The sequence below is a fragment of the Nerophis ophidion genome, linkage group LG06 (assembly GCF_033978795.1).
Source record: "Nerophis ophidion isolate RoL-2023_Sa linkage group LG06, RoL_Noph_v1.0, whole genome shotgun sequence".
NCBI classification, from domain to species: Eukaryota; Metazoa; Chordata; class Actinopteri; order Syngnathiformes; family Syngnathidae; genus Nerophis; species Nerophis ophidion.
This window is the reverse complement of record NC_084616.1, coordinates 15413182-15432463: the sequence shown is the minus strand read 5'-3', so window position 1 is coordinate 15432463 and position 19282 is coordinate 15413182. Positions and strand designations below refer to the sequence as shown.

General features: G+C 41.0%; 1 protein-coding gene across 2 annotated transcripts in view; it reads right to left on the bottom strand.

Annotated features, from left to right (window-relative positions):
- lamb2l (laminin, beta 2-like) overlaps nucleotides 1–19282 on the bottom strand; it is a 155695-nt gene that overhangs the window by 34208 nt on the left and 102205 nt on the right. For both annotated transcript variants that reach the window (XM_061902749.1, XM_061902748.1), the window contains exons 12-17: nucleotides 18097–18209; nucleotides 16606–16685; nucleotides 12740–12896; nucleotides 8140–8280; nucleotides 3621–3782; nucleotides 3428–3549 (exon numbers count right to left, since the gene is read on the bottom strand). In XM_061902749.1, the coding sequence (XP_061758733.1) occupies nucleotides 3428–3549; nucleotides 3621–3782; nucleotides 8140–8280; nucleotides 12740–12896; nucleotides 16606–16685; nucleotides 18097–18209 (775 nt within the window). The remainder of the gene's footprint in view (nucleotides 1–3427; nucleotides 3550–3620; nucleotides 3783–8139; nucleotides 8281–12739; nucleotides 12897–16605; nucleotides 16686–18096; nucleotides 18210–19282) is intronic.

Genomic DNA, 19282 nt, shown 5'->3' with positions numbered 1-19282 from the left:
ACACAGATGTAATGATGCATCACAACAAAATTAGGCATAATAATGTGTTAATTCCACGACTGTATATATCGGTAATTAAGAGTTGGACAATATCGGAATATCCGTCATCGGCAAAAAAGCCATTATCAGACACCTGTAGGGTTTTCTAATCATGGCAGACTTAGTAAGAGATAACAAAGACGTCTATTTTTTTGGACAAATGAGAATTCACAACCTTATCTTTTTGAAGCTGAATATACAGAGGATGACCTGCTGCTTATAGAAGCTTGCAAGATCAGAGGGTGAAACAATGGAGGAGACGGAAGCCGAGAGAATGAGGTCGGCGTGACTTTGACGCTATTAATGTGGAACTTGGAGCCATGCTATTTCGACATGCTTACCCCAAATAAACCCCCAAAAATGTCACCGGTTGGCTGGACCAAATGCACAACTGTCCATCGAGTGAGTCACTTGAATATAGATTATTATACACACAGATGTAATAATGCATCACAACAAAATTAGGCATAATAATGTGTTAATTCCACGACTGTATATATCGGTTATTAAGAGTTGGACAATATCGGAATATCGGCCATCGGCAAAAAAGCCATTATCAGACACCTGTAGTGTTTTCTAATCATGGCAGACTTGGTAAGAGACAACAAAAACATAAATTTTTTTTATACAAATGAGGATTCGCAACCTTATCTTTTTGAAGCTGAATATACAGAGGATGACCTGCTGCTTATAGAAGCTTGGAAGATCAGAGGGTGAAACAATGGACGAGACGGAAGCCCAGAGAATGAGGTCGGCGTGACTTTGACGCTATTAATGTGGAACTTGGAGCCATGCTATTTCAACATGCTTACCCAAAATAAACCCCAAAAAATGTCACCGGTTGGCTGGACCAAAAGCACAACTGTCCATCGAGTGAGTCACTTGAATATAGATTATTATACACGCAGATGTAATGATGCATCACAACAAAATTAGGCATAAAAATGTGTTAATTCCACGACTGTATATATCGGTAGTTAAGAGTTGGACAATATTGGAATATCGGCAAAAAAGCCATTATCTGACATCTCTAGTGTTTTCTAATCATGGCAGACTTGGTAAAAGACGACTATTTTTTTGGACAAATGCGGATTCGCAATCTTATCTTTTTGAAGCTGAATATACAGAGAATGACCTGCTGCTTATAGAAGCTTGCAAGATCAGAGGGTGAAACAATGGAGGAGACGGAAACCAAGAGAATGAGGTCGGCGTGACTTTGACGCTACTAATGTGGAACTTGGAGCCATGCTATTTTGACATGCTTACCCAAAATAATCCCCCAAAAATGTCACCGGTTGGCTGGACCAAACTCACAACTGTCCATCGAGTGAGTCACTTGAATATAGATTATTATACACACAGATGTAATGATGCATCACAACAAAATTAGGCATAATAATGTGTTAATTCCACGACTGTATATATCGGTAATTAAGAGTTGGACAATATCGGAATATCCGTCATCGGCAAAAAAGCCATTATCAGACACCTGTAGGGTTTTCTAATCATGGCAGACTTAGTAAGAGATAACAAAGACGTCTATTTTTTTGGACAAATGAGAATTCACAACCTTATCTTTTTGAAGCTGAATATACAGAGGATGACCTGCTGCTTATAGAAGCTTGCAAGATCAGAGGGTGAAACAATGGAGGAGACGGAAGCCGAGAGAATGAGGTCGGCGTGACTTTGACGCTATTAATGTGGAACTTGGAGCCATGCTATTTCGACATGCTTACCCCAAATAAACCCCCAAAAATGTCACCGGTTGGCTGGACCAAATGCACAACTGTCCATCGAGTGAGTCACTTGAATATAGATTATTATACACACAGATGTAATGATGCATCACAACAAAATTAGGCATAAAAATGTGTTAATTCCACGACTGTATATATCGGTTATTAAGAGTTGGACAATATTGGAATATCCGCCTTTGGCAAAAAAGCCATTATCAGACACCTGTATTTTTTTCTAATCATGGCAGACTTGGTAAAAGACGACTATTTTTATGGACAAATGAGGATTCGCAACCTTATATTTTCGAAGCTGAATATACAGAGGATGACCTGCTCCTTATAAGAAGCTTGAGAGATCAGAGGGTGAAACAATGGAGGAGACGGAAGCCGAGAGAATGAGGTCGGCGTGACTTTGATGCTATTAATGTGGAGCCTGGAGCCATGCTATTTCGACATGCTTACCCAAAATAAACCCCCAAAAATGTCACTGGTTGGCTGGACCAAACGCACAACTGTCCATCGAGTGAGTCACTTGAATATAGATTATTATATACGTAGACGTAATGATGCATCACAACAAAATTAGGCATAATAATGTGTTAATTCCACAACTGTATATATCGGTAATTAAGAGTTGGACAATATTGGAATATCGGACAAAAAGCAGTTATCTGACATCTCTAGTGTTTTCTAATCATGGCAGACTTGGTAAGAGATAACAAAGACGTCAATTTTTTTGGACAAATGAGGATTCACAACCTTATCTTTTTGAAGCTGAATATACAGAGGATGACCTGCTGCTTATAGAAGCTTGCAAGATCAGAGGGTGAAACAATGGAGGAGACGGAAGCCAAGAGAATGAGGTTGATGTGACTTTGACGCTATTGATGTGGAACTTGGAGCCATGCTATTTCGACATGCTTACCCAAAATAAACCCCCAAAAAATGTCACCGGTTGGCTGGACCAAACGCACAACTGTCCATCGAGTGAGTCACTTGAATATAGATTATTATACACATAGACGTAATGATGCATTACAACAAAATTAGGCATAATAATGTGTTAATTCCACGACTGTATATATCGGTAATTAAGAGTTGGACAATATCGGAATATCCGCTTTTGGCAAAAATGACATTATCAGACACCTGTAGTGTCTTCTAATCATGGGAGACTTGGTAAGAGACAACAAAGACGACTATTTTTTTGGACAAATGAGGATTCACAACCTTATCTTTTTGAAGCTGAATATACAGAGGATGACCTGCTGCTTATAGAAGCTTGCAAGATCAGAGGGTGAAACAATGGAGGAGACGGAAGCTGAGAGAATGAGGTCGGCGTGTCTGTGGAACTTGGAGCCATGCTATTTTGACATGCTTACCCGAAATAATCCCCCAAAAATGTCACCGGTTGGCTGCACCAAACTCACAACTGTCCATCGAGTGAGTCACTTGAATATAGATTATTATACACACAGATATAATGATGCGTCACAACAAAATTAGGCATAATAATGTGTTAATTCCACGACTGTATATATCGGTAATTAAGAGTTGGACAACATCGGAATATCGGCAAAGAAGCCATTTTCGGACATCTGGAGTAAAAATACTTGATCAGGTTGATGGTTTGTTGTCTCGTGTGTTGTTACCTGTTGCTGTGCGGCAAGGTGACGGTGTAGAGCTGCTCAGTCGGAAGAAGGTTTCCACAGCGCAGACTGGAAGGGAGGTTGACGGACGTTATGCTCACGACGGCCTCCCAGTCCTCTGTCGACTACACAAAAAAACATTCAGTTTGAAAAAAAAAAAAATCTACGCTCAAGACGATGATTTATGCCTACAGACCTCAGGTTCGTAGCGGATCAAGATGTCGTATTCCATAGCGTAAGGGATGTTGTCTATGGTGAACACCAGACCAGCGCTGTCCTTGACTCGGGCAAAACCAGGACCGGTCCACGTGACTGTATGACTCAGACTGATCTCTCTGTGAACGACTCTCACGTCCGGCTTGGAAAGGACACAGAAAAATGTCAGATCAACCCTTCTACAGCTACAAACCCTGTTTCCATATGAGTTGGGAAATTGTGTTGGATGTAAATATAAACGGAATACAATGATTTGCAAATCCTTTTCAACCCATATTCAGTTGAATGCACTACAAAGACAAGATATTTGATGTTCAAACTCATAAATTTTACTTTTTTTTTTTTTGCAAATAATAATTAACTTAGAATTTCATGGCTGCAACATGTGCCAAAGTAGTTGGGAAAGGGCATGTTCACCACTGTGTTACATCACCTTTTCTTTTAACAACACTCAATAAACGTTTGGGAACTGAGAAAAGTAATTGTTGAAGCTTTGAAAGTGAAATTCTTTCCCATTCTTGTTTTATGTAGAGCTTCAGTCCTTCAACAGTCCGGGGTCTCCGCTGTCGTATTTTACGCTTCATAATGCACCACACATTTTCGATGGGAGACAGGTCTGGACTGCAGGCGGGCCAAGAGAGTACCCAGACTTTTTTTTACGAAGCCACGCTGTTGTAACATGCTTGGCATTGTCTTGCTGAAATAAGCAGGGGCGTCCATGAAAAAGACGGCACTTAGATGGCAGCATAGGTTGTTCCAAAACCTGTATGTACCTTTCAGCATTAATGGTGCCTTCACAGATGTGTAAGTTACCCATGCCTTGGGCACTAATGCACCCCCATTCCATCACAGATGCCGGCTTTTGAACTTTGCGTCGATAACAGTCTGGATGGTTCGCGTCCCCTTGGGTCCGGATGACCCAATGTCGAATATTTCTAAAAACAAATTTGAAATGTGGACTCGTCAGACCACAGAACACTTTTCCACGTCGCATCAGTCCATCTTAGATGATCTCGGGCCCAGAGAAGCCGGCGGCGTTTCTGGATGTTGTTGATAAATGGCTTTTGCTTTGCATAGTAGAGCTTTAGCTTGCACTTACAGATGTAGCGACAAACTGTATTTAGTGACAGTGGTTTTCTGAAGTGTTCCTGAGCCCATGTGGTGATATCCTTTAGAGATTGATGTCAGTTTTTGAGACAGTGCCGTCCGAGGAATCGAAGGCCACGGTCATTCAATGTTGGTTTCCGGCCATGCCGCTTACGTGGAGTGATTTCTCCAGATTCTCTGAACCTTTTGATGATATTATGGACCGTAGATGTTGAAATCCCTAAACTTCATGCAATTGCACTTTGAGAAACATTGTTTTTAAACTGTTTGACTATTTGCTCACGCAGTTGTGGACAAAGGGGTGTACCTCGCCCCATCCTTTCTTGTGAAAGACTGAGCATTTTTTGGGAAGCTGTTTTTATACCCAATCATGGCACCCACCTGTTCACAATTAGCCTGCACACCTGTGGGATGTTCCAAATAAGTGTTTGATAAGCATTCCTCAACTTTGTCAGTATATATTGTCACTGGTCGCAACTTCTATGTCACGTGTTGCTGGCATCAAATTTTAAAGTTAATTATTATTTGCAACAACAAAAAAATGTTTATCAGTTTGAACATCAAATATTTTGTCTTTGTAGCATATTCAACTAAATATGGGTTGAAAAGGATTTGCAAATCATTGAATTCCATTCATATTTACATTTAACACAATTTCCCAACTCATATGGAAACGGGGTTTGTAGATAAGAAGTCCATCCATCCATCCATTTTCTACCGCTTATTCCCTTTTGGGGGGATAAGAAGTGTTTTTTTTTTTTTTTAGACAATTTCCTGAAAAATTAATCAAAATCCATCAATAACTGTTTGAGTTTTGTTGCTAACAAACAGACAGCCGGTAACATCGCATCGCACGGTGAAAAGTCACCCAAAAAAAACTGTACACCGGAGTACATCTGAGTAAACTGAAAATCTACTTGATGAATCCTCAATCCATTGTCAGGGTGCATACGCAATCCCTCACGCGCCGGCAAAGCTGCAGGTAATCAGTAATCAGCGCACCTTGTACTAATGAAGACGGACAGCATAAAGACCAGCGGACCTGAAGATCCAGTGCCGGAACGTAGTTCACTCCTCATAGTAAGCAGCCCGTCTCTGCGTACTTGCTCTCTCTCTGTGCCTTCCCTGTTCCCGTGTCTTATGTCCCTTGTGTTCCCTGCAGTGCCTACCCCGTTCCCTGTGATCGAGCTGTGTGCCTCGACTTCCCTCTGGATTCTGCCTCCCCCGATCCTCAACTCCTGCATGGACATGGACCTTGTTGCTTCTCTCCAGCCCCCCGACCGCTTGCCTGCCTTCTCGCCTTGCCCCTTTGGTCTGACGAAGGATTCAACCTCTGGAGAGACTGGAGGAGATGCGGATGAAGAGACAGGGCTGCGGAGCTGGCGCTGAGCGCCGGGACAGACAAGCTTCACAGTGTCTTGGCTGAATGAGCAGGTATCGGACACCTCGGTCTCCTTAGACGCATCCTCGGTCATCCATGCGGACTGGACACTGGCCAAGAGTTGGTTGGTGGCCTAGGGTGAAGGGTGGTTGCTTTGTTGGGTCTGCTCCTGTCTCTGGCCATGCTCCCCCAGACGATGACGTGGAACACCACCACAGTATATATGTTTACTTTTTTGTTTGTTGTTGTTTTACTTTTGTGGCTGTGTGTAGAAGTGGCTGCTCTTTTAATGTCTTTAATGTCCTTTGTGTTCTTTGATGTTTCCCTCTTACACACGTTTGTGTGCTATGGCTATGAGGTTTTTTACACCCCCTGACTTCAGCCTGGACCCCCTCTCCAGGAGCCCAGGCTCAGACTGACTTTTTTTCCCTCACTCCCTCCCCAAATGTTTCTCAACTTTTTTGTAAGGGGCGCCGGAAGTTGGCAGATCCGTCAGCGATCCTGTTCTGTCTCCCTGTAATGTTTGTCTGATCTTGAATGGGATTATTAAAGTATTTCTGATTTTGATTCTGAATATAATTAGAATATTTTAGCATTATGTTCGTGTTCAATTACAGTAAGTTCATTTATTCTAAACATTCCTGCCACTTCATTTTACACACTATTTCTGGACATATACCACAATGACAATGAGATTTTGATACCGTTAGATCCGCAGAGCTTTTCATGAAAGTGCGGCATGGTGTCACGGTGCGTACACAATCCCGCATGTCATTTGCCGGCACCTCTGCTAGAAGCGCGCCGGGACACGCCCCTGTTCGCTCTGCATGCATCGCGGCCACGCGCCGGCAAGGCTGCAGGCAATCGTCAATTAGCGCACCTGGTACTGATGAGGGTAGGCAGCATAAAGACCAGTGGACCCGAAGATCCAGTGCCGGAACGTAGTTCACTCTCACAGTAGGCATCCCCGTGTACTTGCTGTCTCTCTGTGCCTTCCCTGTTCCCGTGTCTTATGTCCTTTCTTATGCCGATTGTATTGTACCATATGTCCGGCAAGAAATCTGCGTTCAAAGAACCCCGGCTTATTAGTGATTCCCAGAGCCTAAAAAAAAAGTCTGCGGGCTATAGAGCGTTTTCTATTCGGGCTCCCGTACTCTGGAATGTCCCTCCCGGCAACAGTTTGAGATGCTACTTAGAACCAATCTTAAAACTCATTTGTATACTCTAGCCTTTAAATAGACCCCATTTTTTTTCTTTTTCTCCTCCCTTGTGGAGGGTGGGTGGGCGGGCGGGACACAGGTCAGGTGGCCATGGATGAAGTGCTGGCTGTCCAGAGTTGGGACCCGGGATGGACCGCTCGACTGTGCATCGGTTGGGGACATCTTTTCCGCTGCTGATCCGTCTCCGCTTGGGATGGTCTACTGCTGGCTCCACTATGGACGAGACTCTCGCTACTATATTGAATCCACTATGGACTGGACTTTCACATTATCATGTAAGACCCACTCGACATCCATTGCTTTCGGTCTCCCCTAGAGGGGGCGGGGGGGTTGCCCACATATGCGGTTCTCTCCAGGGTTTCTCATAGTCATTGTCACCGACGTCCCACTGAGGTGAGTTTTTCCTTGCCCTTATGTGCGCTCTGTACTGCGGATGTCGTTGTGGCTTGTGCAGCTCTTTGAGACACTTGCGATTTAGGGTTATATAAATAAACCTTGATTGATTGATTATGTTCCTCTCAGTGATCGAGCTGTGTGCCTCGACTTCCCTCTGGATTCCGGACCGCTTCCCTCGATCCTCGACCCCTGCTTGGATACGGACCTTGTTGCAGATACAACAAACTCTGCTGGTTAATTCGACACATCGTTTTGCACCCGTCACTTGGAGTAGCATACACATCCCACCTATTCATCAAATTCAATAAACCTATTGAACTGATTCCTGCCGCGGTGTCGTCCCTTTCCCCCGGCTGTACGTAAAACACGGAGGACAATAAATATCGTGAATCTACCGTCTGCTGAAGCTGCCGTATTCGCCTCAGTGCCGCTCGGTGCTGCTGGGGGTTGTTGACGCGGCGGTGACGCTTGTGTCGTCTCAGCTGGTTGCTGAGGTGCTGCACGCAGTCCGTCTCTGCCTGCGGACGAACTTTACCCTGAGATGAGAGCAAGACCGGACTTTTACTGATCTACTTGTGGTAAATAATACAGTTGCATGTCTTTAGGGCAGGGGTGTCCAAACTTTTTCCACTGAGGGCCGCAAGATGAAAAATCAAAGCAAGCGGGGGCCATTTCGATATTTTTTATTTTAAAAAGCAATACCACATATGTATAAAAAGGCCTCCACTCAGGCTTGATCCCTGGGACCCCAAAGGGTTTAGGTAAAAAAATATATAAAAAATGTGTCATTATTTAGTATTATTATTATTATTATTATTACTATTATTCAAAGTTTAAATCTCTAGATCCACATTAGGTCTATCTGTCAATATTATTTTTTTAATTTTATTTTATAAGATTTAAGTTGCTTCACGGTGGCAGAGGGGTTCGTGCGTCTGCCTCACAATACGAAGGTCCTGCAGTCCTGGGTTCAAATCCAGGCTCGGGATCTTTCTGTGTGGAGTTTGCATGTTCTCCCCGTGAATGCGTGGGTTCCCTCCGGGTACTCCGGCTTCCTCCCACTTCCAAAGACATGCACCTGGGGATAGGTTGATTGGCAACACTAAATTGGCCCTAGTGTGTGAATGTGAGTGTGAATGTTGTCTGTCTATCTGTGTTGGCCCTGGGATGAAGGGGCGACTTGTCCAGGGTGTACCCCGCCTTCCGCCCGATTGTAGCTGAGATAGGCGCCAGCGCCCCCCGCAACCCCAAAAGGGAATAAGCGGTAGCTAAATGGATGGATGGAAGATTTAAGTTGTATGCCCTTTCTGTCAAAGAAAACCCTCTTTTTTTAATGGAAAAACCACAAAATATGCAAAATGTTCCTCCAATACAATTTTAAAGTGGAATATTGTAATTGGAGATCATAACATCACTCATTACAACATTGGTTTTAAATTTATAATTTTTTGAGCAATGACACTTGAAAAAAAAAGTCCCACTAAAATTATTGGGGATCCAAAAGGGTCCTGCTCAGTAAAGTGTTAAAAAAATAAATCGCATATTTAAAAAAAAAAAACTTTTTACACAATAGTCTCGAGATCAACTTCAGATCCATCCGTCAATTATAACTGTTATTGTTGTTTATTATGTTTCTTGTTTGATTGTTTTAGTTTTTTATATGGCAGACACAAAATATGCAACATTTCCCCCCAAAAATATCTCAAAGTGGAATATTTAATGTGACGTAATTGGAGCGTTGAATAGGTAAATCATTCATAATAACATTGTTTTTGATTCGTTATTATTTTTTCAAGAAAGAAACACAGCTTTGTGTTATTAGGGTCAACATTGTAACATTTTCTTGTTACATTTCACCTGTTTGCTGTTTTATACCACTTTTTTATGTTTTTTTAGGGGTTTTTTAATCGTATTTTTAGAATGTGCCGTGGGGCCACAAACTGGGGCCATAGTTTGGACACCCCTGCTTTAGGGGGTGGTCTCATTAAACATTTGACCAGCATTGCTTTTTAAATAAAGCTGAAGTCTTTACTGAAAGAAGGTGACAAAAGAATACTGAAATACTAAGAGTGGTTAGCTTCTTTTTACACTTGGAAATGCAACAAAGTGAGAAGCTTTGTCATGAAGGAACTGTGTTTTAAGATAAAACAAACAATAAACAAAAAGGTAACTTTTACTAATGTCAAAGGATTTTATGATGATGCCTGACAATAAAGAAAGACTTGGTGGAGTCCATCCCATCCATCCATTTTCTACCGCTTATTCCCTTTTGGGGTCGCGGGGGGCGCTGGCGCCTATCTCAGCTACAATCGGGCGGAAGGCGGGGTACACCCTGGACAAGTCGCCACCTCATCGCAGGGCCAACACAGATAGACAGACAACATTCACACTCACTTTCACACACTAGGGACCAGTTAGTGTTGCCAGACTTGGTGGAGTCTTATCAGTTATTTCAGCCATAACTTCAGCCCAGACGCACAATTTACACACACTACACACACACCACACAAACACACACACTACACACACACACATTCTTGTATTTATTACCTTCTTGAGACCTGAGAAAAAAGCCTACCACTTTAGGATCACCCTTTCTAGATATATAAATATGTGTATTTACAACATTAATAATAGATACAAACTTTGCACATATAAAATAGCTCGTTGTGAAAAATGAGTTGGAACTAAACAAGAAAAAAGTCACAATTTCACAAGAAAAACTTCGAATTTTGGCAATATTATAATAAAAATCGTCATTTTAATCAACAAAATTTTACAAGAAAAACTGAACATTTGTGCAATATTATGATAAAAGTTGGAATTTTACTCTATAACAGTCGCAACTTTATAAGAAAAGCTGAACTTTTGGGCAATTTTATGAAAAGTCACAATTTTATAAGAACATTTTACAATTTTGGCAATATTATAAGGATAATCCGAATTTTACATGACAAATGTCACCATTTTGCAGTAAAAAGGGAAAATTTAAATAAAAAAGTAATAATTATACGTAAAAAGTTTGCAATATTAAAGAAACTAATTTTATAAGAAAAATGTCGACATATTGTGAAAAAAATACTAATTTTTGTTATTTTTTGTTGTTTGTTATTGGTTTTTTAATCATTATTTACTTCAAGTTGTTACAGTTTGTCTCTCTATATATATTTATTTATTTTTTTATGAATTTTTGCCAGAGGGGGCGCATTTCAATTTCTTACACACACTTCTTATTACATATGTTGGCCAGAGGCGGACCACTTCAAATTTTTACACACACTTGTTATTTCATATGTTGACCGGAGGGGGAGCACTTTTAAAACCGACACAGACATTTGTTTTATCATATATTGCTGCCTTGCCACCTGTCAATGTTTACTTTTGTATGCACATTAAATCGACCAAAAATATCCTGACTTTGGAGCAATGTTCACGGACTCTAGTATTTGGTTCTCTATTAGATGCAATGGTTTTCTGTATTGAGACCATGATTTTGGTCCTAACTTGTTCACACCCCCTCATATGAAGCTACTTTTCCTTGTTGATGTCTCAAGGAGGGTAGAAATACAAGAAGAAACACACACACACACACACACACACACACACACACACACACACACACACACACACTCTTGTATTTGTTACCTTCTTGAGATCTGAGGAAAAAAGCCTACCTCTTTAGGACCACCCTTTCTAGATATATAAAGATGTGTATTTACAACAAATAATAATATATACATATTATGCAAGTATAAAATAGCTTGTTGTGAAAAATGACTTAGAACTAACTAAACAAGAACAAAGTCATAATTTCACAAGAAAAACTTAGAATTTTGGCAGTAGTATAATAACAGTCATCATTTTAATCAACGTAAGTCAAAATTTTACAGGAAAAACTGAACATTTGTGCAATATTATAATAAAAGTTGGAATTTTACTCTATAACTGTCGCAACTTTATAAGAAAAGCTGAACTTTTGGGCAATTTTATGAAAAGTCACAAAAGTCACAATTTTATAAGAACATTTTACAATTTTGGCAATATTGTAAGGATAATTGGAATTTTACTTGGCAAAATTATGACAAAAGTTGTTATTTTACTCAAAAATTGTCACTATTAGACGAACAACAAAAATGGGCAATATTGTGATACAAGTCCGAATTTTACATGACAAATGTCACCATTTTGCAGTAAAAAGTGATAATTTAACATAAAAAAGTAATAATTATTCGTAAAAATATTGCAATATTAAAGAAACAGAAATATTGAGAAATTGTTCCCAATGTTATAAGAAAAAAGTCGACATATTGTGAGAAAAAGACTGATTTTAGTTCTTTTTTGTTGTTGAATGTCTGGTTTGTAATTGTTTTTTTAATCATTATTTACTTCAAGTTGTTACAGTATGTCTCTATATATATATATTTATTTATTTTTTAATAAATTTTTGCCAGATGGGGCACATTTCAATTTCTTACACACACTTCTTATTTCATACGTTGGCCAGAGGGGGACCACTTCAAATTTTTACACACACTTGTTATTTCATATGTTGACCGGAGGGGGAGCACTTTTAAAACCGACACAGACATTTGTTTCATCACATATTGCTGCCTTTGCACCTGTCAATGTTTACTTTTGTATGCACATTAAATCAACCAAAAAATCCTGACTTTGGAGCAATGTTCACAGACTCTAGTATTTGGCTCTTTATTAAATGCAATGGTTTTCTGTATTGGGATCATGATTTTGGTCCTAACTTGTTCACACCTCCTCATATGGAAGCTACTTTTCCTTGTTGCTGTCTCAAGAAGGGTTGAAACACAAGAACACACACACACACACACACACACACACACACACACACACACACTCACACACAAGTTTCAACCATGTGAAGACAAATCAAAGCCTATTATCTGAAGGCCAAAGATAAGAAAGTTTAGGTACAAGATGACAAAAGGAAGGAACTTTCTGGGACATGAAATGTTTGCTTACCGGGAGTGAAGCATCAGTGGTTGAGTGTCCAGTGGCCCCTTCGGCCTCGTATTTGTAGAAGTCCAGCGGAGCGCAGAAATAACCGGACTGCACATCAGAACACTGTCGACCAATCAGATGCCTTCTGCACTCACACTGTCCGTTGTCCATCATACATCTTGGAAAACAGACGACGACGTCAATTCAGTCCTTTTCTTATTTGACTCTTCTCTTCTGACTGCAATCTTTCCTTTATTTTACCCTTATTTTAACACCAAAAAAATAATAACTAAGACACAATAGTTGTGTGAATGCTTCAAAGCATTCACACAACTCAAACTCAAGTTTTTCGAGTGCATATTTGGATGCTCACATTAAGTATTTTAAATGCATACTTGTGTACTCACACCTTTGAGTGCATACTTGTGTACTCACACTCAGTCTTTTGAGTGCATACTTGGGTGCTCAAACTCAGTCTTTTTAGTGTACCCTTGGATACTCACGCTAAGTCTTTTGAGTGCATACTTGTGTACTGACACTCAGTATCTTGAGTGCATACTTGTTAACTCACACTCAGTATTTTGAGTGCATACTTGGGTGCTCAAACTCATTTTTTTGAGTGCATACTTGTGTATTGACACTGAGTCATTTGAGAGCATACTTGGATACTCACACAAAATATTTTGAGTGTACACTTGTGTACTCTCACTCAGTCTTTTGAGTGCATACTCCTGTACTCACACTTTTGAGTGCATACTTGGGTGCTCAAACTCAGTTTTTTGAGAGCATATTTGGATGCTCACACTAAGCATTTTAAATGCATACTTGTGTACTCACACTTTTAAGTGTATACTTGTGTACTCACACTCACTCTTTTGAGTGCAAACATGGGTGCTCAAACTCAGTTTTTTGAGTGCTTACTTGGATACTCACACCAAGTCTTTTGAGTGCATACTTGTGTACTCACACTCAGTCTTTTGAGTGCATACTTGTGTACTGACACTCAGTCTTTTGAGTGCATACTTGTGTACTGACACTTAGTCTTTTGAGTGCATACTTGTGTTCTCACACTCAGCATTTTGAGTGCATAATTAGGTCCTCAAACTCAGTTTTTTGAGTGCATACATGTATACTAACACTAAGTATTTTTAGTGCAAACTTGTGTACTGACACTCAGTATTTTGAGTGCATACTTGTTAACTCACACTCAGTATTTTGAGTGCATACTTGGGTGCTCAAACTCATTTTTTTGAGTGCATACTTGTGTATTGACACTGAGTCATTTGAGAGCATACTTGGATACTCACACAAAATATTTTGAGTGTACACTTGTGTACTCTCACTCAGTCTTTTGAGTGCATACTCCTGTACTCACACTTTTGAGTGCATACTTGGGTGCTCTAACTCAGTTTTTTGAGAGCATATTTGGATGCTCACACTAAGTATTTTAAATGCATACTTGTGTACTCACACTTTTAAGTGTATACTTGTGTACTCACACTCACTCTTTTGAGTGCAAACATGGGTGCTCAAACTCAGTTTTTTGAGTGCTTACTTGGATACTCACACCAAGTCTTTTGAGTGCATACTTGTGTACTCACACTCAGTCTTTTGAGTGCATACTTGTGTACTGACAGTCTTTTGAGTGCATACTTGTGTACTGACACTTAGTCTTTTGAGTGCATACTTGTGTTCTCACACTCAGCATTTTGAGTGCATAATTAGGTCCTCAAACTCCGTTTTTTGAGTGCATACATGTATACTAACACTAAGTATTTTTAGTGCAAACTTGTGTACTGAAACTCAGTATTTTGAGTGCATACTTGTTAACTCACACTCAGTATTTTGAGTGCACACTTGGGTGCTCAACCTCATTTTTTTGAGTGCATACTTGTGTATTGACACTCAGTCATTTGAGAGCATACTTGGATACTCACACAAAATCTTTTGAGTGTACACTTGTGTACTTACACTCAGTCTTTTGAGTGCATACTCCTGTACTCACACTTTTGAGTGCATACTTTGGTGCTCAAAATCAGTTTTTTGAAAGCAGATTTGGATGCTCACACTAAATATTTCAAATGCATACTTGTGTACTCACACTTTTAAGTGTATACTTGTGTACTCACATTCCCTCTTTAGAGTGCATACTTGGGTGCTCAAACTCAGTTTTTTGAGTGCATACTTGGATACTCATACTAATTATTTTGAGTGCATACTTGTGTACTCACACTCAGTTTTTTGATTGCATACTTGGGTGCTCAAACTCAGTCTTTAGTGTACCCTTGGATACTCACGCTAATTATTTTGAGTGCATACTTGTGTATTCACACTTAGTCTTTTGAGTGCATACTTGCGTTCTGACACTCAGCATTTTGAGTGCATAAATGGGTCGTCAAACTCGGTTTTTTGAGTGCATACTTGGATACTAACACTAAGTATCTATAGTGCAAACTTGTGTACTGACACTCAGTATTTTGAGTGCATACTTGTTAACTGACACTCAGTATTTTGAGTGCATACTTGGGTGCTCAAACAATTTTTTGGGAGTGCATACTTGTGTATTGACACTCAGTCATTTGAGAGCATACTTGGATACTCACACAAAATCTTTTGAGTGTACACTTGTGTACTCACACTCAGTCTTTTGAGTGCATACTCCTGTACTCACACTTTTGAGTGCATACTTGGGTGTTCAAACTCAGTTTTTTTAAAGCAGATTTGGATGCTCACACTAAGTATTTTAAATGCATACTTATGTACTCACACTTTTAAGTGTATACTTGTGTACTCACACTCAGTCTTTTGAGTGCATACTTGGGTGCTCAAACTCAGTTTTTTGAGTGCATACTTGGATACTCATACTAATTATTTTGAGTGCATACTTGAATACTCATACTAATTATTTTTAATACCATACTTGGATACTCACAATAAGTCTTTTAGGTGCATACTTGAGTACTCGCACACAGTGTATGGAGTGCGTATTTGAGTACTCACATTAAGTATTTTAAGTGCATACTTGGGTACTCGCACACAGTCTTTTGAGTGCATACCTGTGTACTCACACACAACCTTTTAAGTGCAAACTTGTATACTCACAGTTTTGAGTGCACACTTGGACACTCACACTAAGTCTTTTAAGTGCATACTAGGGTACTCGCACACAGTCTTGAGTGCATACTTGTGTACTCACGTACAACCTTTTAAAACTCAGTTTTTTTAAAGCAGATTTGGATGCTCACACTAAGTATTTTAAATGAATACTTGTATACTCACAGTTTTGAGTGCACACTTGGACACTCACACTCAGTCTTTTGAGTGCATACTTGTGTACTCACACTCAGTCCTTTGAGCGCACACGCGTGCACATACACTTAACACACTTAAATGTGTTGACACTAATAAAAATGGTGATTTTTTTTTTAGTGATTGACACTTCCCAGCCCTGTCACTATTTTGAATTCAAGAAGAAGAAGAGGAAGGGTATAACTATTGTAATGTTCATTTATGTCAAGTGTACATCGGGAGTAATGGATCTGGGACAGCAATACATGCTCCAAATTGAGATACTCAAGAATATCTGCGGTCCCCTCCAAGGTTTCTCATTGTCCCATTGGGTTGAGTTTTTCCTTGCCCCGATGTGGGATCTGAGCCGAGGATGTCGTTGTGGCTTGTGCAGCCCTTTGAGACACTCGTGATTTAGGACGATATAAGTAAAAAATTGATAGATTGATTGAATCAGGTGGTGTACACAGTATACTCATTGAAGTGAGTGCGCAGTAGTGGGCCGATTGGAACTGAGACCTCAGACTTGCAGCTGCAGTTTTTCAAGTTATTTAGCATGACAGTAAATGTGTGTCATTGTTACCCCAAAAGTCACGTACTTGTTGTTGCGCGCTCCACCGATGTCACAGTCACACGTTCTACAGCCACCCAGGTCGTTGCTCAGGCCCCAGAATTCAGGCTGCAAGTGAAGGGATGAACACATTTGAAATAAGATTTTGACTGGAGTTTAAAGTCCTACTGAAACCCACTACTAGCCACCACACAGTCTGATAGTTTATATATCAATGATGAAATATTAACATATTCAACCTTTTTAGTTTACTAAATTGCAATTTTAAATTTCCCGCGAAGTGTCGTGTTGAAAACGTCGCGGTATGATGACGCGTGCGTTTGACGTCACCCGATGTAGCAGACATTTTTTTTCCAGCCCGATCCAATCTATAAGTAGTCTGCTTTAATCGCATAATTACACAGTATTCTGGATATCTGTTTTGCTGAATTTTTTGCAATTTGTTCAATTAATAATGGAGACGTCAAAGAAGAAAGATGTAGGTGGGAAGCTTTTAGCCTTTAGCCATCCAAACACAGCCGGTGTTTCCTTGTTAAAAATTTCCGAAGGTGAAGCTTTACTATGGATCAGAGCGGTCAAGCGAACATGGATCCCGACCACATTGCAACCGGCAAGTTTCGGTGAGAAAATTGTGGTAATAAGTCGTCTCTTACTGTAGTTACGAGCGGAGCTTGCGTCCTCCTGCAACTGCGGACTATTACCTCCTCCCACCGGAGACCCTTTCAGGTACCATATAATCGCACTAAAACACTAGTAACACAATAGGCAGATAAGGGATTTTTCCAGAATTATCCTAGTAAATGTGAAGTGAAGTGAAGTGAATTCTTTATATAGCGCTTTTTCTCTAGTGACTCAAAGCGCTTTACATAGTAAACCCAGTATCTAAGTTACATTTCAACCAGTGTGGGTGGCACTGGGAGCAGGTGGGTAAAGTGTCTTGCCCAAAGACACAACGGCAGTAACTAGGATGGCGGAAGCGGGAACCAAACCTGCAACCCTCGAGTTGCTGGAACGGCCACTCTACCAACCGAGCTATGCCGCCCCATACCGTCTAATAACATCTGAATCGCTGTCACTACCCTCGCCTTTTTTATTTTTTTAACTTTTTTTTATTTTTTTATTTCATAGTCCTTCACTCTCATTATCCTCATCCACAAATCTTTCATCCTTGCTCAAATTAATGGGGAGATTGTCGCTTTCTCGGTCCGAATCGCTCAAGCTGCTGGTGGCCATGATTGTAAACAATGTTCAGATGTAAGGAGCTCCACAACCCATGACGCCACGCGCACATCGTCTGCTACTTCCGGTAAAGGCAGTGCTTTTTTATTAGCGACCAAAAGGTGCAAACTTTATCGTGGATGTTCTCTACTAAATCCTTTTGGCAAAAATATGCCAATATCACGAAATGATCAAGTATGACACATAGAATGGAGCTGCTATCCTCGTTTGAATAAGAAAGTCTCATTTCAGTAGGCCTTTAATACGACAAGGAAGAAACATGACGAGGAATGCTACGAACCAGACACTGGTCGCAGTAGCGGCCGGTGACGTATCTTTTGCAGGAGCAGTCGCCGCTGATCTGATCGCACGGCGCTCCCGTCACGATGATGCCACGAGGGTCACAGTTGCAGGCTGGTGAAGACAAAACGACAAAATGAAAGGAAGGGGTAGTGTGGTCAGATGAAACAAAAACTGAGCTGTTTGGCCACAATACCCAGCAATATGCTTGGAGGAGAAAAGGTGAGGCCTTTAATCCCAGGAACACCATAGCTATCGCCAAGCATGGTGGTGGTAGTATTATGCTCTGGGGCGCTGTTATGCTGTCAATGAAACTGGTGCTTTACAGAGAGTGGCGTGGCGCGGTTGTCAGAGTTGCCGTGCCAGCAACCTGAGGGTTCCTGGTTCGATCCCTACCTTCCACCAACCTCGTCACGTCCGTTGTGTCCTTGAGCAAGACACTTCATCCTTGACCTGATGGGTTGTGGTTAAGATCTTGCATGGCAGCCACCGCCATCAGTGTGTGAATGTGTGTGTGAATGGGTGAATGTGGAAATAAAGTCAAAGCTCTTCGAGTACCTTGAAGGTAGAAAAAACGAATTTACTCTATGTACATATACATACAGTCGTCATACAGCACATGGACAAGTCTTTTGAGTGCATACTTGTTGCAGAGAGGCGGAGCAGGTGAACGAGCAGCGGGGCGGGGCAAGATGGTGGCAAGGAGGCGGAGAATGAGGCTGAGCGAGATCAGGTGTGTGGCTCGCACACCGGAAAACAATTAACATTTCTCCTTACGCTGCATAAAAGGGGAGAAGGAAGAGAGATCGGGGCAGAAGGAGTTGGAGAGCCTGCAGCAACGGATGAGGAGCAAAAGCGAGAGAGAACAGCGCGCGAGAGGCGACGACGCGGCCGGCTGAAAAGCGACCGAGCGAGCAGCGGAGAAGGAGCTGAAAAGCCATCCGACTTGAAGACAAGCTTAATTTGAAAAAATAAAAGAGTCAAACCTACTCGACGATCATGTCCTTCCTGAGTGGTCCATGGAAGGTGGAGGGGTGTAACAACACTAACAGGGAGGGATTCAAGTTGCACCACTGGCAAGAAATCTTCCGCCAGACCCCCATTGAATGTACCAGAGTGTCTGCACATTTTACCGGCGATGCTAAGACAGACATGGCACAGAGATGTATGGATAACCTGCAGATGCA